Below are 22,434 nucleotides of genomic sequence, written 5' to 3'. Positions count from 1 at the left end.
TCTGTTCTGGACCTGTATCTGCTATGTATGACTCTGGTACCCTGAATAGATTAAATTTTATTTTCTAACTACAAGAAAGTGCATGACTGGGTGTTTTGTTTTACTCCATGAGACGTGCAACATGTCTTGTATGTTTCAGTGAAATGAATCCAAGTCCTTGTACTGTATCCTCCTAATCATGACACATGAACTGTCAAGTGACAGAAGTTGTGTAATCACGTTAAGGCAACCTGCACAGAAAAGGTCATTCATGCTTGATTATTGCAGCTCCCTTTCTGCCGGGCTCAGCAGGAGAAATATCTCCTATCTGCAGGCTGAACAGGAAGCTGCTGACCATGTGACACTCCAGCTCTTGCCGCCCTTGTTGCAAAACTTGGAAAACCTTTATGATTTTGTATTACTTTCTTTATAGCTGCCATTTAAAGAAAGACCTTCCCCTAATTGTTGCAATAATAACTGCTTTGTTTCACTTTCTTTCTTTGTTTCTACTTTGAATTTTGATTTTGTCAGATTGTTTTATACTTTTTGTTATATGATCATTCTTATTGTAATGCAATTAAGAAGAACAGTCAAATTGTTGATGAAGAAGGAACAACTGACCCTCATCTTCACCACAGTGATGGATTTCTCACATTCACACCTACTGTTTGGATGTAGAGGGAAGAAAAACCCTCTGGATCCCAATATTAGTCTTGTAATGCATACATTCAGTTAATATGACGACAACATGATGAATGCATTGACTTTCAGACATAGGCCTCCTCCCTAAACTTACTTACATGAGTAATAAGAAAGGTACATGAACTGTTGAGATGAGTGCCTGGACTCAGACTGCGGTCAACAGCTCCACCTAGTGGCGTTTTTGTGAATTGACAACTGCAGTGGACCCAATAAATCGATCCAGCTTCAGGTTTTTATGTTAAAATTAAATACTAATCGATATATATATATAAAAGATGAGCATTAGTAAATATTTTTTCCAAATATATATATTTTTTCCTTTCTTACATGTTTATTTTTATTTTTGTCGACCTCCATCAACCACATTTTTCCTCCCTAGCAACAACAATTGACGTCCTGCGGTTTAACGTTAATATTGTTTTTAACAGGCTTTCTCATAAAGTGGCAGAACTTGCTCAGGTAGGCAGTTTTTCACGTGACATTTAACATAACATGTTAGACGGAGAAAAATAATGTTTGTCTTCTTAAATAATGAACCAAATTAGGCTTATATTGGTCCAGTTTAAAGGTTTTGTCCTTGGCGTGAGAGACGTTGTAATGGACGCCATCTTAATGAAAATGGCTGAAGAAAATGCTAAGCTAGCTAACATATTTTTTAAAAATAAATTGTAGTTGATACTTGCTAGAAATGGAAGTTTATAGCCTTAACTGTCACATAACAACCTGGGCTTCAATAACACCTTAACTAGCTACAGCGTGTAAATAAATTGGCATAAATTTGGGTAAAGCTAACATAGCTAAGCTAGCCTTAAGTGTCAAAAAAGCTGCTTCATACTGCATGTTGCGCCAATACCATTGTGTAGAAATACTCTCTTACAAGTAAAAATCATGCATTAAAAATGTTATGTATGTGATCACAGAATAGACCACTACAAATTAATGAATTGTATTATTGTTATATAGTTATTGATGAATTAATGTGTATATCACAGCTAGCCAAATGTTGAAACTAGCTATGGTAAGCGAACCTAAAAATACCTTTGATATAAAATTAAATTAATTAAAAGCAAGTCTCAAATCTTAGTGCTTTTGGTAATTTGTTCCACATTTAAGAGGCATCCAAGCTAAGCACAGCATCACATTTAGTTAGAGCTTTTAATGTTCTTGTTACAACCCTGGCAGCAGCATTTTGGATCCGCTGGAGCTGTCTGATAGCTGAGAGGGGTGGTGTGGTATGATGGATCAGTGTGAGGAGGACAGTGAAGTTCTCCAGCTCAGTGAGGAGGAGCACTTGCCCTCTGATCGGTCAGTGCCGCCCACGGGAAGCACGGATCAGGCGGAGGACAAGGAGCAGCCAACTCAAGGCCAGGAGGATGATGGTGGTGATGAATGGGACACTGATCTGGAAACAGGTAGTAGGTTACAGTGACCAGTTCAGTGATAATAAATGCATAGTCAACTCTCCCTTCTACTTCCCTGATTTGTCCCATTCAGTTTCAGATGACACCAAACAGAAACACTCTCGTGCAGAGCGGTACCTGAAGGCCTGTCGACAGTTAGGGGTCGCTCCCATTTCTTCTTTCCTCCGCAACTCGAGTGAAGCCAATCTCAACCTGAACCACTACGGTGTGGGACCTCTGGGGGCCAAAGCTCTGGCCAAAGCTCTGCAAGTAGGGACCTTAAATCCCTTCATCTAGATATTCAATTTCATGAAAACTAGCACCAAAAATGTATTAACCATCATTTGTTTATGGATAGGGTTGAGGTAGGAGGCCATGAGGGTGATAGACTCTCTTTTCCTAACATTTCAATGTAGTTTATTAATATAGAAAAATGGGACCTGACATTTACTTCTCAAATTATCAGGATTTTCTGTGTTCTGTGTTTTTCATGTTTTAGTATGACCGTGTCGTCACTAACCTTGAGCTGGAGGACAACGCACTTCGGGCAGAAGGGGCACGCTATCTGACGGAGATGCTTCAAACAAACATGAGCATTCAGAGCCTAGTAATTATTCCACAACTATCATGCTGAATACATCAGCTCGGAAAAATCTGCCTGGTATATACAAGTGGTACAAGACGTATTTTTAATAATTTAGGATACACCAGTGCTTTTTCATTTAAAATAAATGACTGAATGTTTTTATTTCGAATCACAGCAGTTGGCCAAATACTGATGAAATGTAATCAATAAGATTCATGTACATGGGCACGAATCGTCCACTGTTTTTGTGACAATCAACACGAGTTTAAAATGGATAATTCTTGTCCGTGTACACGAATTGTAAAAATTTAATTTCGCCAGTATTTTGAGAAGATTTGTATTAACGTATAACCGAAATGCCGATCTTTCCCTGCCCTTAACCGAAGAGATTGCTTTAGATTAAACTTCATGACGGTTTCACAAACTGAAAAGATCTTTGCCTTCCCTAAACCAAGGTGCTTTTGTTGCATTAACTTAACCACAAACTCGACGTACAGTATTGCGTTGTTATTTCAGAATCTCTCCAACAACCAGCTGCACCATGACGGAGCGGACGTCATCTTCAAAATGCTGTTAGACAATTGCTTTGTCAAATCCATCAAACTCTCAGGTGATCAACTGCATCTTTCCCCTCTTAAGATATTTCCTGTGTGCACCTCTTATCACTGTAAAACGGTGGGAATTTAGAGGACAAGTGAGCTCTTTTGGATTTGTAACTAAATTGATACCTCCTTCCTCTCCTAGGAAATGGTTTTGTTGATACTGCTGCTAAATACTTTGCGGAGGCTTTAAAGGTTAGTATTGACGCTTAAAATCCATGTGACAAGAAAGTGTCACATCTAACTGCATTGAGGTTCAATCCAACATATTCTTTTTTCTCAGGATGACCTTTTGGTCACAGAGCTTGACCTCAGTGACAACAAGTTCGGTGAATCAGGAGGGGAACACCTGGGTGATATGTTAGGTACGGGTGTTGTTTTCCGACAGTACTATTTGTACTAGTTTCAAACACATTGCAAACTTTTAAATCTGTCTCCTCTTTCTCAAAGCCAAAAATGCGAGTATTAAAGTCCTGAATCTGAGCTGGAACTCTCTTTGTATGCGCGGTGTGGTGGCTTTGAGTGATGGGCTGAAGGTGACTAACATAACACACCCAAGCACAAACCTGCAGTGTAGAGTATATAGCCTACAGTCTGATTCCAATCGCAGCGGTTTGTCGCTCATATTTTCTTTTCCTCAGTTAAACTCGACTCTGAAGCAGCTCCAGCTGTCGTGGAACCGTTTGGGCCACGTCGAGGCAGAGTCACTGGGTGAGGCCCTGAAACAAAACGAGAAACTGGAGCTGCTGGACCTCAGCGGTAACATTATAGACAATAAGGCTGTGACACTGCTCTGCCAGGGCCTGGCCAAAAACGGCAGCCTCAGGGTCCTCAGGGTAAGCGGACAAAAGAGCGAATCCTGGAGCACTGATATTTTATGTGGTGTTTAATTATCGTCATGGTGATTTGCAACATTTTGAGAAACTGTAGATTAACTGATGTTGAATGTGAGGCTTGGTGTGTGTATATTTTGCTCAGCTCTCCCATAACCTCCTAACAAATGACGGAGCTCTGACGCTGCTCAAAACAGTTACGAACAATAAGGAATCAGCAGTGGAGGAGCTTGACATTTCTGTAAGTACAGCACTAACAATTATCACCTACTTAAGTATAAATATGTGATGATTACATCTGCCTGCAGTACTACTTCTGTGATACATGTGTGAGTGCAGACAGTGTTTGTGTACGAGGCCTTTGTGGAGCTGTTGGAAGAAGCCCGTCAGAGGCGTCCTGCTCTGGATGTTCGGTACAGCATCATGAGCGACACCGCAAGGAACCTATCTGCTCTAAGTGTCTTTAAGGTCAGTGGTAACACATTATGAAGATATTTAATGTTTATGCTCGCCCTTACAAAAAAATTGGCCCCAAACCCAAAAAAATATTTACCCTCTTTCCAAAATTTGAAACATGATCTGGACTCGCCCACAGAAATTCCTTAATGAGCGAAATGAGAGCATCATGGACTTCTGCCAGGCTTTGGACAAAGACGGAGTCATGACGGTCTCCACATCTGACTTCAGGAAGGCTGTTAAGGTCAGGCTAGCAAATTAGACTGAGAACAACATACATTAATACATGTTATAAATAAGTACAACAAATCTTACAGAAAGTTACTTAGAGGGGAATTCTGGATTTTTTAAGTCTTGGTCCACCTTTTTTTTTTTGGTATTTAAATATTTTAGATTTTGGTGTGTGAATGACTAATAGGTACTAATTGGCCTGCAGCTGTGTCATAGGCTGCAGTGGCTGCAATGTGATCCTTAAGGGCAACTTCGACTGTCAAATTTTGTCCACTTTAAGTACTTAGTTTTTGTCACTGACAGGCTGAGATTGATTTTCTAAGAGTCTGACATTATAAAAAAGATCCCTACAGAGATAGATGTTTTGTTAAAGAGAAAATTTGTTTTTCTCTACTCTGTCACAGCCACTATGTTGCCCTCACCAAATTCACCAGACTCCATTAACAATGGACACAATTGTAAATAAACAAAAGGTTGTAAAAATAGAAGACCCCTTTAATGGGTCTAAAGTATTAAGATACTCACTATTGCATTGGAGATAATAATGTTGTCACGCTTCAGGAAGCTAACGTACCTCTGAATCAGGGACAGCTAGAGTGGTTGATCAAGAAGTTTGACAAGAAGTGCACAGCCACCATAAACTACAGGTTAGTCTGTGAGCTGGTGTGTGAGGGATAATAATATTTTTTTGTCAACATGAAACACAAATATCGGAACATTCATGAGGAAAATCACTTGTTTGCTCAGTTGTTATAGAGATGGTTGTTTCTCCTCCTAAGAGTTGTTGAACACACTTTAATCACTCAATTTGACCCAAATCAGCTATTTAAACAGTTTAGGAAAAGTGTGTTGATTGTCAGACAAACATATAATATCCAACTTTCTGTTTGTTGCAGTCACTTTGAGAGCTGACGTAGATACAGAGAACTACAGCACCGCTAGGATAAGAAGAGAAAACAGAGAAGACATCTTCAAATAAATGTTAATGCGGACTATTTGATTTTATGGCATTGTGACTTTGCAAATTGAGTATGTCCCTGAATTTTGCCATACAAGTCTCACAACGGCACAACTTCACATTTTTGAAAAATATAGATTCTTATAAGGAGGAAGTGACGTCACGAACCCAACTGTACCGTGCATCACTGACAGGTGTACCTAAACGACCTCAGCTACTCCCCCTCCCCGTCCTTCCGCTGTAGTTCTTCGTTCAACCCCATTCTGTCCAGTGTGAATACTTGAACCTCTGACACCAACCAGCTGCACCCACCTGAGCGCTGCCAGCTGTGTCCGCCGCTGGGCCACGGGGTCCTCCGCCTCATTCTGTCCATCCAAAAATAATCTTCTGGTATGACAACAGAACAAGAGGAGGAAGAAAAAGACAGCTGGCATCCATATCAAAGGACCGAGAGGAGGGAAAGAATAGGGCCAGATGCAAGCTAGTTGTTTGGCCACATTGGTTAGCTTTGAATGAAACGGCCTGTAAAGGAAACAGCACACTTATGAATATGCATGTGCAGCATTACTTATTCAGGCCCAGCAGGGTAGGATTATTAAGGCTGATGAATTGTCTCAAGGTGATCCGTTTCTGTCAGGTGGCTCCAGAGGTAACCACAGCGGAGACAATGACATGACGCACCGTCTCTATCAAATCATGTGGAAACTACTTGACACCATAATATCCCGGGTCATCATCAGAACACGGCACAACTCTTTCTTAACTAACATCCCATTTCATTTAAATGCATTTATTTGTCTCTTCCTGGATTGGACAGACAGATCTTCTTCTTCTCCTTCTTCAACATGCTGGTTGACATCCATATCAGCTCCAACGTCACTGGCCTCATCAAAGCCGCCTCTGTCAATATCTCTTTCTGAGGAGTTGTCGTAGCTGTCAGAGATGTGATATGCAAACTCTCTCATCTCTCCTCTTCTTCATGACCGCATTCATCATCTGGATCATCTCATGCATCAGTGCATTGTTGTCAAAGCCATTCGATTCTTCCTCATCCTTCAGATTTGGTCTCAGAGGTGTGGCGACTGGCTGCCACAGAGGCCCCAAAATACTTTGGAGCCTGCCTCGTTTCAATAAATGATGAAAAGATGAACATACAGATCTCAACTGCAAAAGCAGTATCAACTCAAACACTCGATATAACAGAATTAGTTTGTTTTAACTTAACAAGGTGAAAAATGTACTACAAGGAACTTTTAACTGGTTATAAAACACAGTTTAATACCCATGCCTCTGTTTGACCTACATAAGCAAACAAGGCGAACAGCAAGAAGATTGGCTTCTTGATGTCTGTCACTGGTTCTTATTCAGACTTTTCTGGGTTGGATAAGTAATAAAATTAAAACTATTTTTAATTGCATTATGTTGAGAATGAATTAATGAGTCTCATAACACGAGGAGAGAAGCCTCTCTGTGGTCTGGTGGTACGGCACTAGAACAGAGTTTACTTTGTTCCGCCCTTGTCATCTTTTCACAATCAACAAAAGACGAAGTTCTTTTTTATAGCTTTAACTAGCACCGACTCCGTCCTGGTTCTGAGTCAGTTTGTCTCTTTTCATCCACCATCTTGAATTATTTAGCACCTTCTTTACTTTCTCCACATTTGTCCTCATTGTTGCCTCCTGAGTTTCCTTTTTTAAAAATCTGAAAGTGCATTTCGCAGAACTCAAACTTGCAGTGTTTTTTACAGGACTCATACACGACCAAGTTAAGGGGTAATTCTGGTATTTGTAAAGCTGGACCTTATTTTCACATATTTGGTGTGTAAATTGGTCCAGTAGATCACCTCAGCTGGCAGCTACCAAACTGGCTGCGATGTAATCCTTGTGGATGGCTACAGCTGTCAAAGCACGTCCTCTAGAAGTGCTTGATTTTGCTCCTGACAAACTCAAGTTGTTATTCCAGGTGTCTGACAGAGATAAGACCTTTTTGTTAAAGAGTAAGATCCTTTTGGTTTAACCAGAAGGATATAACTCTCTTCAAAGCCAGCAGAACCCATTGACAAAACGGGAGCTGCTGGTCTCTTGCTGCCTCAATCGATAAGTTTATATCGTGTGATTTTGCCGTTTGTATTTTGGTTTAGTACAATTTCGGTTGTTAATATTACTATCACTTTAAACTCAAAACACATTTTCAACAGGACCGAAATAAAATTCTTTATGTAATGACATTGATATAATTGGCTATTTAAAAGATAGAAAAAAAATAACAGAATAATTTAGGTAAATTATCCCTCTGATGTGGCTTAATGAAAACAAACAGCTAGCTGCCAATTTCTAATGGGCCATCTTTCATCTGAATGGACACAAAGACTTTAAACCCACATCTTATTGAGCAGTCCAATTGAAAATTCACAGATTTGGCCAAATTTTGAAGACGAGACAAAAACCTGCCAACAAACCCTTCAGATATCTATGCACCCACTGGCACACGCTGCCAATTAGCATGATCTCGAAAGCGCTAATGGAATCTTGAGCAGTAATAAAAGTAAATAATTAAATTAAAGGAACCCTTGTATCATTGTTTGCTGTATTCAGGCCCATTAGGACCTCCAGTATTCTCATGGTAATCTAATGTTTGGGTTTTTTGTGTTCTCATAATGAATTCTGTGTTTTTCCTCCAAACAGTGTTGTTCAGACATTTGTGTAGGTGCTGGCAGAGAAACAAAGACGTACATTAGGACCCATTGTCCCCCGTGATTATTAAAGTAAACAGAAATACTGAAGGGGTACCATACACAGCTGCACACACTTGAGCCTGTGTTTGTGAAGTGGGAGAAAGGGCCGATCAACCCTCAAGACTTTGTCAGAGATGATCCCATTATTTGGGGCTTCTCAAGAGCCGAGCGAGCGGTAGGCTGGCTAATGAGGCTTTGAAGATCAGTCTTTGGCACAGAATTCAACTGCAGCAGAGAAGTCGGGAGCAAAATAGATTTGGCACGAGATAAAATGCTCCAGCCAAGATCGATCATGAAGATCCCTGCCTCGGCCTTGTGCTTGTATTTTGCCGTCATCGTGTTTCTGAGTCGTTTTCAACGTATGTTGTTAGAAGATGAAAGTTAAGGTGAAATGTGTAGTCAACAGGTTCTCTGGTGCAGTGTATGCTTTGGTTTACACAAACCATCATTGTTTGTCAACAAATACAGTTATGTTCATAATTGTTAACAGCTGTTTGGTCTTTACAACTTCAAAAAATAGTTTAAAATGTCCATCACAAGTTCCCAGAGCCCAATGACATCTTCCAATGTCTTGTGTGTACAACAATCCTACGGCTGCACATAACAATCATTTTTGTATTGTTTTTTTTGGTCTATAAATGTCGATCGTATTTCCCATAGCTAAAGACGCTTCAAATGTCTTGGTTTGTCCACAACCCAAAGATGGTCAGTTTATTGTCAAAGTGAAGGAAAGAAACCAGAAAATATTCACATTTAAAGAAGCTGGAATCAGAAATTTGACTTTTCTTGAAAAACGAACCCAGTTATCAATTGTCAAAATTGTTAATTTTTAATTTAATAGTTGACAACTAATCAATTAATCATTGCAACTCAAACATTTATAATCAAGAGATTCAGTTTGATTAAATAAGACAAACTTAGGAGGAAATCTTGAAGCAACACTTTGCTTGAAACGTAGCTTAAATGATTAACAGACTATCAAAATTGTTGCAGATTGATGGATTAGTCAATTGATAAATTAATCAACCAATCATTTCAGATCAAATAAATCTCTGTTGAACTAACAGTAATACAACAAGTATGTATATAGTAAAAAAACATATGCAAGACAAAAGTTTTAGTACATAAAATTCTTGAGATGTTTAATGTTTAAAATTGTTTCTTTAAATAGATACAAGTATTTTATGTATAGGATAGTACAATGAAAACCCAACAGTGGAGCTCAACATAAAAACCTGCTACCAGATGTGCGTTTTGAACATTACTCCAAACATTTTGCTCCAAAAGTAACAATAAGTACATTAAAAAAAAAAAGAAAAATAGTGTCTGCTCTGTGTTTTGTACAGTTTCTGTGAATGAACAGTGAAATCATGTGGGACTGTTTTACTAAGAGCTCTTAACAGTTTGATCAACATTTTCAGATTTCGATGGTCAAAGTATCTGCCTGGCAGGTTCAACACAAATTAAAATAAAGGGACAGGACGTACATGACTGTGTGAAGCAGGAATATAACTGAACAGTCGCTGATTCCAGACGTTTGCAGCAAACAAAGATATCAGTCAATCCTGTGTTAACATTCAAAACATCTTGAACTAATCTGAGTGAGCTCTGCTTGGCCCTGCTGTGGAAAAACTGGCTCAGGAGCACCAACTAATGAGCAGGGGAGAATATCATGCAGCCAACTGTTGCCTGGAGAAGCCATTTTGTTTCATGGTTACACAACTGTGACAAGCGAATGTTTATCTACTGCAAGAGGACATGGGCATAATAACACACCCATGAATGAGTTATCTTTAACATTTTAAGCCTGTTTTTTTTTTTTTACGCATAATGTAATGTCTACAGATAATACCACGTTTTGAGCTCCATATAGAGTTTGGAACACAGCCTCAGTGTCCCGCTGCACTCTGACTGAACAGTTAAAAAAGACAACAGTAGTTGTGGTTGTGTTTGGCGATTTTGTGCGACTTGTGCGTTATTTTATTTAGCCGAGCTATCTTTAAATGAGAGTAATGTTTCGGTAGAGACATCACATGTCCAGAAGCAGCACTCGTGGATCTTCCACCACCGCTTTGATCTTGCGTAAGAAAGTGACCGCCTCTCTGCCGTCAACCAGTCGGTGGTCGTACGTCAGCGCCACATACATCATGGGCCGGATCTCGACCTGTCAAAGCAGAAAGAAGTTTTTCATTGTTCTTTCCATTGTTAAATGAACAATTTGTTTCTGTATCTGTGGACACACAATTCTCACCTGGCCATTGATGGCCACAGGTCGGTCGAAGATGCCGTGCATGCCCAGGATGGCAGACTGTGGGGGGTTGATGATGGGTGTACCAAACATGGAGCCAAACACGCCGCCGTTGCTGATGGTAAAGGTGCCTCCGTCCATATCTTCAACAGCAAGCTCATTTTTACGAGCCTGAGGCAGACAGCAAGGATTTTCTCATTTTTGTGAAGTAAATCAATTTCAGCTTATTCAAAAATCGAGGACAGATTGTTCATCATAGTTTTAAAAACAGTTATCTCACACGAAGCTTTTTACCTTTTCTCCCAGTGCATTAATGGTTTTCTCGATGTCAGCGAAGTTCATGGTCTCAACATTACGGATCACTGGTACAACGAGCCCCTAAAGAAATGCACGATATTCAAGTGTATTAAATATTATTGAGCATATAGCAGCAACAGTTTTTCTACAAAAAAATGTAGATCTTAAAGTCTTACCTTTGGTGTTGCCACAGCAACACTGATGTCTACGTAATCCCTGTAGACAATCTCTTTGGTTGTGTCATCGATAACTGTAGTTGAAAACAATTTGGGATTCAATTTTGTGAAAAAGAAAAGAAATGTTAAAAGTATAATATTTGGCTATGTCTGCTACACAACAGAGAGAAAAGTTACATTTTAAGCAAAAATAAAACGTGTAAGTCAAGTGCACGTTGTCTTACCGCCATTGACAGCAGGTTGGTCAGTCAGAGCGTGTGCTGCAGCCTTCACAAACGCAGACATAAAACCCAGTTTGATGTTGTGCTTCTTTAAGAAAGCATCTTTGTGGACTTTCCTCATCTCCTGAATGTTGCTGAAGCAAAATTTACAATATATTAGCATATTTGTTTAAAAAGAGAAGCCTCTTGACTCAGATAAATACGATGATCACAGTGTGACACTGGGGTGCAAATTACACACTTCTGCCATGTGAGTCAGGTTCGTTTGTAGTGAGGCTTGTAATTCTTACTGGCTCGATCAATGCAAATACCATGAAGAGGGTTGGAATAAGCTTTTCGAGAGCAGCCGTGGCTCACCTCATGTCCACCTCGTTGAAGGTGGTCAACATGGCGCAGGTGTTCTGAGCCTCCTTTAACCTCTGAGCGATCCTCAACCTCATACGGTTCATCTTCACCTGAAGGAAAACAAATTATCTGTGAAACATTGCCTTTAATATTTTTATATAAGTGTAATTAAAGAAACAAAAAACACTTATTAAATTTTTACCCTGTTTTCTCCTCTGACTCCTGCTGGTGGAGGAGCTGGTGCTGGAGCAGTGGGCTTCACAGCAGAAGCTTGATGGAGAGAGAAATACAGAGTGTGACATTGAGATCCAAAAGCAGATCTGACTGCACAACAAGAATAATAATAATAATAATAATAATAATAATAATAATAAATGCCTTCTGCAGAATGTAATTTTATATGCAAGAGAAGGAAACATACCAGGTTTGGCTTGGATAGGCTGTGATGGCACTGGGGGCACTGGAGGCATGGCAGTGGGGGTTGGTGCTGGAGGTGGAGTTGGTGGAGGTGCAGGGGCTGCAGCCGGTGCTTCTGCCGCTGGGGAGGGAGCAGCTTTGGCAGCAACAGCTGAGGAAACAGAGGTAACAAATGTAGTTTGGGTTTAATGATTCACAAAATACACATTTTGTATCAACTTGTTTACATTTTAAATCATACATTTTTATTAATTCAGGGCATAGTTATAGTGGAAGTCCTTGTTTTTAATTTTTGTTTCCAATTGAGTTTAGTATTAGTTTCAAGTTTGCTTATTTCGACTACGTTTTATTGTTTCAAAACGTTTATTAGGTTCTCAGCATCAACAATCATTGGGTTTTTGTTAAAAGAAAAGAAAAAATAATTTCTATTTAACAAAGTCAAATATCAAAACTGTGCAGAAATGACATCAGCATATAAAAACTTGCACGTTTGATTAATGCAGTTGTTAAGTGATAACTGTTTACCTCCTTTCCGGAGTTTGAAAAGGGGCGTTCCTCCTTCTACCTTCCCTCCGTCAGGCACCAGCAGTTCCTCAATGACTCCAGCAGCTGGAGAGGGGACCTGTACTGATGTCTGGAACAACAAAATACAAACGTTTAGAGAATTTTCTCTCTTTTTTCTGTTAAAGGAAAACAGAGGATTTGGTCCCGCTCGTTCATACCTTGTCAGTCTCAATTTCACACACCACTTCATCTTCTGTCACCGAGTCGCCCACGGCTAAAACAATGAAAGAACACGCATTTCAACATTTGGCTCATTGGTGATACAATATGGGACGCCAGCACCTCTGAAGAACTGACAATATTTAACCTATAATATGTTGATTTATACCAACCTTTCTCCCACCTCACATCGCCCTCTGAAACAGATTCTGCGAATGCAGGAGTTTTGACTGTGACTACCTCATCTCCTGCACGGAAAACAAAACAACAGCTGCTGTGAGTTAAACACTGAGCAGAGTCAACGTCAGTTCATAATGCTGAGGATTGTTGCAACACATACTGTGAACAGCAGACGTCTTGAAGTATCTGATGTGGAAGACGTTCGATGATGATGGAAATTCACATCTAAAAGACAGGGAAAAAACTATTTTTAGACAAATCTTACACTGACAAAGCGTCATTGTACTGATAAGTTTCTCTACATGAAGTAGTTACTGAATGGCATTCAAAGACAGACAAAACAATGGGAGAAAGCACTTACGGCTGAGAGTTCCTGTAAATGAGCCGGCTGCAGACAGACAGGCCTGAAGATTAAAAAAAGAAGAGGGAGAGAGAAGAAAGAAAATCAACCAAAGCTGTAACTACTGCTTCTCCTGAGGCTCCAACATGAGACATGAGTGGAGTTCTCTCAAAGCTGCAGTTAACCACTTGCGGTATCCTGAGGCATCTCAGCCATTCATGAAGCATTACTAATTCTGTTTTGGATGATCCACTCTTAGAGCTTATTTATTTACGAGCAAAAAAATAAAGATGCAGCTTTATTGATGCGGTCCCTCAAATCCAAATCTAAAGGTCTAATCTACTTAGTTAGACGCACACTTACCTGATACACTTTGTCGGACGAGCACATTATTGGCCTGAAAAGATAAAAAGAAAAAAAGAAAAATCAGTTTCACATGTATCTAATTATATCTCGTGTTGGCAGCTTTTAAAATCACATTAGTGTAAACTGAGATTAAAAACACATGTCTTAACGTTGAAAGAGCACATCAACACATAGCCTGCTTTCCCTTTAAACCTAGTTAAATCTTGGGAGCCTACTTAATCTGCTCTTGTAACCTTTAAGTCTTCTAAATTATCAGATTAATCTCGCTTTTAAAAACTTGCTCTGCAGTTCATCTTGCCTGACACGAAGCCAACTCATTTGGGTTGCAACTAACGTTTATTTTCATTATCGGTTAATGTACGGACCATTTTTTCTATAAATGCCAATAAAATAGTGATAAATGCCCAACACAATTTCCCAGAGCCAACGTGGACAAAACAGCTTCCTAGTGTCAAACTCTGCACATGCATCATTCAGCACAGTCACAGACTGACTAAGTTTACCACAAGAGGAAATGCAGTAAGATCTGGGAGGCTTATACCAAAGGGGACCTTGATTGATTGTTATGAATCAAAGAGAAAATTCAGATCTCAGTAAGTACATCTCAATGACTCACACAACTACTACCTATAGTATAATAATAGCTTTAACTTTCACTTTAACTAAGGGATTTTCCAATGCTGACAAAACCAGGCTGCTGTAAAGTGAACTACGCTGCATAGCTGTATGGTATGAGTCACTTGTGTGGGTACTTTGAGGGCAGCGCCTCTCGTGAAGAAGCCTTCTAGCTCTGGATGGTTGTCTGGTGGTGTCGGTTACAATCGTAACGCAATATGTGGGACGCCAGAGGAGGGTGGAGTTCTCAGAAATGGACCTAATCATCTACAGTGAATGAACGCATGTGCAAGCATGCAGCCGTGAAGTACTTGTTTGTACTCTCACAGGGACAACTCGGGACAACAACACACTGGCTGATGAATCACTCTTACTTCGGTCTTCTTGCATTAACTTTTTCAAACTGTTCCACTCGAGTGGCTGCCTTATTCAAAACTCCAGATGGATTCTTTCACAAGATCACAAGGTTATTAGGTGAAAGTACTGTAGGATAATTCAAGCGCCGTGCAGTAAATCATACCTTCATTAAGGTTGTAATGTTCAGGTTTTAGAGGTGTTATCTATCTTTATGGTGGCTGTAGTTTGTGGTGCTGCTGGACAGAGATGTATTGGACGGAGAGATGCTTCTGTTATTAAGCCAGTCCATATTGCAATAGAAGTGGTGGACACAATAATAGAAACACCAGTCGGTAGGGAGAAGTACAGTGCAACAGCACCAGAAACTGCAGCCACCAAAATGACTGACACTGTAACCTTCATGAATGTAGGCTTTACTGCAGAGCTGTTGTTTTAGACTGCATTACTTTCAGCCAAGTGTACCTAATAAACTACCAACTGTGAACATAATACATTAGCAGCAGTATAGTTTCTCTTAAGTAGGGAGATGTGAAACTCCTATCAGCTGACAAGACACATAAGTTAGTACCCTCAGCTTTACTACTGCTCAGCACTGTCAAGACATCTGAACCTGTGAGGGCAAAGTCACGTTACCCCCTCAAGGCACATACATGTCTAACATAACACAGGCTATTTCTATCAGGTCAGCTGCACACACCTACATCTTAAGCTTACAGGGCACCATAGCATGCAAACATTAGCCTGTCACGACCGCTTTGTGCAGTGTCAAGCCAGTTACAGAGATTATTGATGAGTAAACAATAAGATAGCTTGAAGGGGACAGATGTTTTAGTTTTTTAGTTTGTTAGCTAGTCATGTTATTACTTCCAGGCTAAAGCAAACAGTAAGTGCAACTTTTATCTTCAATTAAAACCTCTTTTAAATAGTCAGACATGTATCGTCATACTGTTCTCAGCTCCTTCTCAAACGTTGGGCTCACCAGCAGACTGTGAAGCTGTCAGGGTCTGTCTGCCCTTGGTAAGTGAGGCCCTACTACACAAGCTAACGTCTGCTGAAAGCTAGCTAACAGCTAGCCTCTTTTAATCCGTCCAGACCGTTTCAGAGTCAGCACACAGGCTCAGTTCACTGATTATTTCTTTTTTTACCAACCTACCTGGCTCACCGCTGACAGAGAACGGCCTACCGTCCGGGATAGACATCTGGATCGTGATAACATAGCGCTAGCTGGCGGCTGTGTCCCTTCCTTGGCAGCGGTTGAAGGAGCGGTACGGAAGCTCGCTGCTCCCAGGAGCCGGGGCGGTGCGAGTGGGAGGAACCACTGCGGCTGGCGAGAGGGGGGGGGCGAGGTATCGGAAAGTGGAAGCTGAGAGCGGAACTGAGTAAAAATCATGCTGAACACCATAAACTACAGCCTGGTATTTTAAATAGGGCGAATTAAAAAAGGGATTTCTTTTCGCGATAAAATAAAAACATTAATTGAAAGGGAACAGGACTGTACCATTATCTGAATCCATACCTTTAATCATCAAATATATTTTCACAACAGAAACAACAGCAATGATCCGATAAAAGGATAATAAATGGATACAATTGAAAGTGAAAACTCAACATGTATGCCTCTAGTAGTCAATTAACAGTGGGTTGTCCGGTTCAAATGAAATATTGAATGGTATTATGTGCAGGTAGGGGTGGGATAGGTCAGAATGTTAGACCACACCCCCTGGTTTGTGGAGGAGCTCTCAGATGGACCAGTACAAATACTTGAGTCTCTTCTCCTCCTGCAGGCTCCAGACCTGCAGCCTCCTCGGGGTCCTCTTCGACAGGCAACAGGTGGGTTGTGACTGTATGATATTGTATTGTTATCATCAAAGCTGCAGGTTTTTAGTTTTCACTCTGTCACATCAGACAGAGACAGTAGGATGGTTTTCTCAACAGATGTAATAATCTACAACACTGATAAGTTGAATCAGTTGCTTGAATAAAATAAATAGCCAGGAAAAAGACTTTTATTTTTGTTAGTATTTATCTGCAAGGCTTTTTATTTGCGTATTGGTTTCCATTGTTACTATTTCGTTTAGGTTTTTCATTTCTTACAACACCTGCATTGCATAATTAATACATCATTAAGTGTTTTTCTTCTTCTTCTTCTTTTTATCCCAACAGGCATGAATTCAAGTATCTGGAGCAAAGCTATGTATTCTTCCGGCAACATTTGCCCTGACGGCTGCACTGCCGAGCACCTCTCCTCTTTTCGACCTGATCCCATGCAGTCAAATTCAGATGTGTCAGGTCCTCCTGTGACCTTACACGAAGACATGGAGAGCATAAAAATGCTACCAGAGAGTGCTTATTACAGTAGCAGTGCTGCTGGTTCAGCTTCGATCTTTTCCAGCCAGATGGAGCTCAACGCATCCAGAGACACTGGACATTTATCCGCAAGAAGGCATCCATCTCCTGCATCCAGTTCTTGCGGCCAGCATGACTGCGGCCATCAAGCAAAGCGAGCAAGAGTAGAAAATATCATTAAAGGCATGACCGGCTCTCCTGGTATGCATGGCTCAGATGTGACGATAAATCAGCATGAGGAGTCAGACGGCATGCAGGAAAACGAAAGGATTCAAGAACTTCCTTTACATCAGGAAAGACGTGGATCTGGCAACGCAAGCCACAGCCAGATGACGAGAAAGCTGCTTCAGAGTCAGCATCAGCACCTCAGACAACTCAGGAAAAGATTCAGCCATGTGGATGGAGGAACCGACACTACTGACAGTAGTAACGAAGAGAAATATCCCACCTGGAACAATTCTCCGGAAATATCTCCAAGGGACGCATGTACAGATTCATACAGAGAGTTTGAGAGCAGCTCAAGTAGAAAATATCAAGGATGGAAGAAGGTGAAGCTGATGAACTACTTCCAATCCAAACCTGAGAGAATAAAGCTCATGGCGGATGTTTTAAAATACGAACTGTCCAGAGCTGTCAGTATGAGCGTCGACTCTATTTTCCAAAGCATGCCGCTTCTACAGACATCAGCAAACGATGAGGGGAAATTAAGGACTGATGTGCCTCTTCAGTCGTCAGTTTGCAAAGATGAAAAAGCAACACTTTCATGTTGTGGGGACGCAGAGGTGCAACTCCCAGATGTCCAAACTGAAGCTCTGTCTCTGGTCGTGCAAAAGCCTCAACCTAAAAGGGCAGACAAATTCATCCTCAAATCCAGATTAAGAGCTCACCAGCGTCCCAAACCTCCGATCCCCTTCAGTTATGACTCTGCTCCGCATGAAGAAGATCTGTCAGAGAAGAATCAGAACACCACCTGCCAACACGCCCTCAGATGCTTGCAGGATGGATGCTCCGAAGTCGGTCAAGCAAAGTTCGAGATGTTCGACGCACATTGGAATTCGGTCAAAGTGCGATCGAAGGTCAACTCTCGATCTGTGAGAAGCCCACAGACTCGTACTGTGTCGATGGATCCCGTGCTTTTGCAAGGCATGTGTCTCCCTCACGTCAAGGTCGAGTCCGACAGCCTGGTGAAGAACAACCTGTACATACTGAATGTATCCTTTACAAGTGTCTATACTGGTGTAGTCCAATATTTCATCTTTAATTTTGTTTTCTTGCGCCTTAAGGTAGCAATCAGCAGTGACCAAAAATCTTTGATGTCTTTCCTTATTGTTGCTTCTGAAGCAGCCGCCTTTAGACATCACTAAGTACAATCCATTCTGTTGGTTCATCAACAATTTTCAACACCTTACAGAATACAACAAATACGCTTTGATCTCGTCTCTGTCAATTTGTCTGGCCTTGTAATGATTTCTTGGAGAAAAAAAATTGCTTTCCTGCCTCTATTATAAAGAAAACTCATTGTGTCTCGTATGTCCAGGATGTATGTTTTTTTTAAATCCTTAACACTGGTGCATTTAGGAGGGTCTGACTACAAATCATCTGAAGAAAGCAAAGCTTATGTTCTTCTACACTCGCTACCCGAGCTCTCTGGTACTGAAGATGTGTTTCCATGATGTGCAGGTGAGAAAATACTGGCAATAATGAGCACTAGCACAGTTCATTTTCATGAATTATATTTACAAAACATGACCTAATTTCATTGTAAAAAAATACAGATGTTTAACATTCATCAGAATCTTGGGGAAAGATAATGTACTTTGCATTCAAGAACACATTTATTGCTGTTTCTGAGAAAAAGAAATCTTTAACCTAAACCAAAAAGCATTGTGAAAATGTCCATGGTTTTTAAACCAGTTGTATGCATTCATAATGCATCCCTGTCACTACATAATAAAGGATCAGTTCGAAACAAGTTCTTACTTTTTGATTTTTATTTGTCAACAGCATCATGATCAAGCAACCAGAATTAACAGCTTTACATCACTATTGCATTTCTGTAAAACAACATTTGCAAAAGGGAAACACAGATGTGATAAAAATAGTTTATTCATGTTTTACATTTTTAAATTAACATGTAAAACATGTCGAGCAGCTTCTCTCTCACATAACAACAAATTAATTACAGTTTAATAGACACAGGGACAACGTGGACTCACTTACCTGTTTGTCTGTTACGTCCTCAGTTCACGCGATGCATCACCTCTCAGCTCATCAAGTGGTTCAGCAACTTCAGGGAGTTTTACTACATCCAGATGGAGAAGTTTGCCCGACACGCTCTGATTGACGGAGTGGCCGACGTGAGGAGTCTGACTGTGGGGAGAGAATCAGAACTCTTTAGAGCTCTCAACATGCACTACAACAAAGCCAATGACTTCCAGGTAACTGATACCGCACACTACAATTATTGTTCCTCTACTCAAAGATTTTATCACTCAGCTAATTTTGATGTATTTTCTGCTTTCACTGAGGTCATTTTATTCTGAGTCTGCTCATGTGCATGATTTACTTTTGTTGGATGTGTGTGTTGTATTTTATATTTTATATTTCTTAATATAAATACCAAAGACTAAAATGATTTTCAATCTGTCCACTTCACTGCATTTTCACATTATCATTTGTAGTTGGTATAAATTTCAAGAGAAATCAATAACGGACAGGTACAAGATTAATGTAATATGTCTTGATGATATTTTATAGGTTATATAAATCACGTGTGAATTGCTTTTGTAATGTATGCTATTTACCGCAAGTATAGAGGTGAAGAACAAGCAATAACAATTTAAAGGGATGCTTCAATAACACCAGAGGTCCTGCATGTATTAACACTCTATATTTGATATGTCAGCACATACAGACAATTATAGATATAGATATAACAGAAACCTCAAAAATGTATTTGTGCTTGGTGGGTAATATTTAAAATGTATCAATTTTTATTTTTACATTTAATTATTTTTTAAAAACTTTTCCAACATGTGAATTTAATCACATGCGACATGCAAAGCATTAAGATGTTTCTTTTTTCTTCTTTCTTTGGTCGACCATAACTTCATAAAGCCAGTAATAAGTTTTGTAAGTCAACTCTCAGCAGAATAAAGCCTAATCTCTGAAGGACACAATGTATTCATGTGCATGGATACATGCTGTAATTAATGGTGAGCGAGTCATTGTGATCAGCATTTCTTCCTTGCTGATAATGCAGTTAAATACTGCTCATGTTTACCTGTTTTTTACGCACACTGATCACAGCCGGTCAGTCAATACATTCTTAGATTACACATTCTCATACTTACATGTACTCTTCCACACAGACCGACACATTTTTCACATACAAAAAAAATGTTTTATTAATTTAATTACTTATAAAAGTAAATACTGTCATAATGAACACAGCTGATTAACACAGGCTGGCTGACTTAAACGCATGACTTAAAGAAGAATACTATGAAGTCCATGCCACAATGAGTATGTTGTGTCACTAGTTCTTCTCTACTGTAAAGTTTGAATATTTACCACTATTAGTTTTAGAGAAAATATTCAAAATGTTACCTTGATTTGTTTTTATTTTCAGTCATGTGTTGTTGCATTTTTGTGTTCAATATTTTATTTACAGTGTAAAAACTGAGAGATGGACTTGGCAGTTGCGATATGAAAATGGCAACTCTCAGCATTGATATTATGTTTTAGGAAATTCAAATTCATGCGAGATAAAAATCTAAATTTGACCTGGAGGAGAATGTCGATTCAATTTAATAAGTATCTTAAATATATTTTTATGGCATGTATTTTTTGCGAAATGTGCAATAAGGCAAAAAGTACTCAATTTAACAAGAAGCGATTTGCTTGAACATGGTGTCTGAAGAGTTAACTACATTAAATGTCTTTTTATTCTAACATAGAACTCATTTTAATACACATGTCACGATCACACATTTTGATGATACAATGAATTAATTATGCATTATTCAATTGGACCCAGATGATCAGCAAAAATGAATGGATAGATTCAAATGAAACTGATGAATAATTCTAATTTAATTTAATTTGATTGTAAAATCAACACTTGTTCATTAGGAGTCACTGATCTTAAGAAATCCTCAAGTATTTTTGATAAATTTCTCTCAAGTGAAAATTGAGATCATTATGTGATAACACTCAGCATGAAATGTCAAAGATGTCGGGTCAGAAACAATTACACAAAATCAGTACAAAATTTCAAAAGCAATGAGCCACTACAAATGGGTAAGCTGTTGTAATATCACCATCTGCTATGGTTTGGTTTTCTGATAAGTTGTAGAGACGTTAAACCTTCAACTCTGCATAACAGCAGGGCAGGAGGAATAAAGAGCAGAAAGAGGATCTAGAGACTGTCTTTGTCAATTTTTGTAGCATTATTAACTGAAGGTGCTGAAAGAAGAATTCAGCTCTCGGACCTACAGTGAAAATGATTTTTGGAGGTTTTGACTCCAGTATAGATAAAAAAATGCTTTTGCTTGTAGATCACTGCCTTTTTTTTTTGCCAAATGGGATCAAATTTTACACATTGAATTGAACATGACCGTTGAACATGGGACAAAAATTTCAGTCAAAAACGAACAGCTAATTATGAGATATAAACGTCTGGAATCAGTGACTCCCCCTAGTGGCAGAATACCTCCAGACAGCTAGGCTAGGCGTTAGCATCCAAACACGTGCACCATGTTTGGTTCCAATGGCTTAAGCCACCTGTTAATGTGTTTCGTGAGGTCACAGTAACCTCGACCTATGACCACCAAATTTCAATCGGTTCATCCTTTCTGTGAAAGTGGGCATTTTTTCCGCCAAATTTGAAGTAATTCCCTTGAGGCATCCCTGGGATATCACATTCACAAGAAAGAAACATAGTTATGTACATGTTCCATTCTTTTAAATGGGCGTATTGACAATGCTAAAACATACCGTAAACCAAAGCTGTCGCATGTACTGAGGCATGAACAAAAGGGGAAAAATTAAATTGGTGTTTACAAGTTATTGTAAATCGTGAAAAAAAACATTTGGCAGAACTGATTCTGCCACCTTATTTACATCTATATATATATATTTGGTAAGTCAGCTGTTATTAGCGAACAGCATACATCTATATCTGCGTACGTCAGCTAATAAAGGGCAAGAATGGAGAATTGACGATTTCATAGACAGGGATATTTTCAGAAAAGACTAAGAACATTGAAAACCATTTCAGGCTATTTTACTTTGCCTTACAAAAATGCTCTTGTCCGACAGTGT

General features: G+C 39.5%; 2 protein-coding genes across 4 annotated transcripts in view; one reads left to right on the top strand and one right to left on the bottom strand.

The window, feature by feature from the left end:
- Positions 1-1,011: 1,011 nt before the first annotated feature.
- On the top strand, positions 1,012-5,786 carry LOC311272199 (uncharacterized protein). 3 transcript variants are annotated; one of them, XM_084378436.1, is made up of 14 exons: positions 1,012-1,140; positions 1,864-2,096; positions 2,176-2,351; positions 2,581-2,688; positions 3,184-3,277; positions 3,412-3,461; positions 3,550-3,631; positions 3,717-3,802; positions 3,908-4,102; positions 4,245-4,340; positions 4,439-4,567; positions 4,695-4,799; positions 5,372-5,433; positions 5,683-5,786. In XM_084378436.1, exons 2-14 carry the CDS (start codon positions 1,916-1,918, stop codon positions 5,696-5,698), a joined length of 1,380 nt encoding a protein of 459 aa, XP_084234562.1. In that variant the 5' UTR covers positions 1,012-1,140; positions 1,864-1,915; the 3' UTR covers positions 5,699-5,786. The 3 variants fall into 3 exon arrangements, with proteins under 3 accessions (XP_084234562.1, XP_084234563.1, XP_084234561.1); XM_084378435.1 differs by having other exon boundaries at positions 1,014-1,140; positions 5,348-5,433; XM_084378437.1 differs by lacking the exon at positions 5,372-5,433 and having other exon boundaries at positions 1,013-1,140.
- A 3,807-nt stretch (positions 5,787-9,593) lies between these two features.
- Positions 9,594-22,434, bottom strand: part of LOC311271352 (uncharacterized protein) — a 31,100-nt gene continuing 18,259 nt past the window's right edge. Inside the window, exons 22-36 of the mRNA XM_084376967.1 lie at positions 15,917-16,168; positions 13,789-13,822; positions 13,447-13,489; positions 13,246-13,310; positions 13,079-13,153; positions 12,905-12,960; positions 12,708-12,816; positions 12,187-12,333; positions 11,968-12,035; positions 11,778-11,875; positions 11,424-11,554; positions 11,200-11,273; positions 11,021-11,104; positions 10,730-10,897; positions 9,594-10,642 (exon numbers count right to left, since the gene is read on the bottom strand). Of these exons, the coding sequence (XP_084233093.1) occupies positions 10,508-10,642; positions 10,730-10,897; positions 11,021-11,104; positions 11,200-11,273; positions 11,424-11,554; positions 11,778-11,875; positions 11,968-12,035; positions 12,187-12,333; positions 12,708-12,816; positions 12,905-12,960; positions 13,079-13,153; positions 13,246-13,310; positions 13,447-13,489; positions 13,789-13,822; positions 15,917-16,168 (1,539 nt within the window). The 3' untranslated portion in view covers positions 9,594-10,507. The remainder of the gene's footprint in view (positions 10,643-10,729; positions 10,898-11,020; positions 11,105-11,199; positions 11,274-11,423; positions 11,555-11,777; positions 11,876-11,967; positions 12,036-12,186; positions 12,334-12,707; positions 12,817-12,904; positions 12,961-13,078; positions 13,154-13,245; positions 13,311-13,446; positions 13,490-13,788; positions 13,823-15,916; positions 16,169-22,434) is intronic.

Source organism: Pagrus pagrus (assembly GCF_965226575.1).
Source record: "Pagrus pagrus genome assembly, chromosome: 16".
NCBI lineage: Eukaryota > Metazoa > Chordata > Actinopteri > Spariformes > Sparidae > Pagrus > Pagrus pagrus.
This window is presented reverse-complemented; position numbering and strand designations above follow the sequence as displayed.

Bases quoted from the DNA above. Each gene is read 5' to 3' on its own strand.
- LOC311272199 (XM_084378435.1), top strand. From the start codon at position 1,916: ATGATGGATCAGTGTGAGGAGGACAGTGAAGTTCTCCAGCTCAGTGAG. The intron at 4,568-4,694 runs GTCAGTGGTAAC...ACTCGCCCACAG, and splicing joins CTGCTCTAAGTGTCTTTAAG to AAATTCCTTAATGAGCGAAA. The intron at 4,800-5,347 runs GTCAGGCTAGCA...GTCACGCTTCAG, and splicing joins ACTTCAGGAAGGCTGTTAAG to GAAGCTAACGTACCTCTGAA.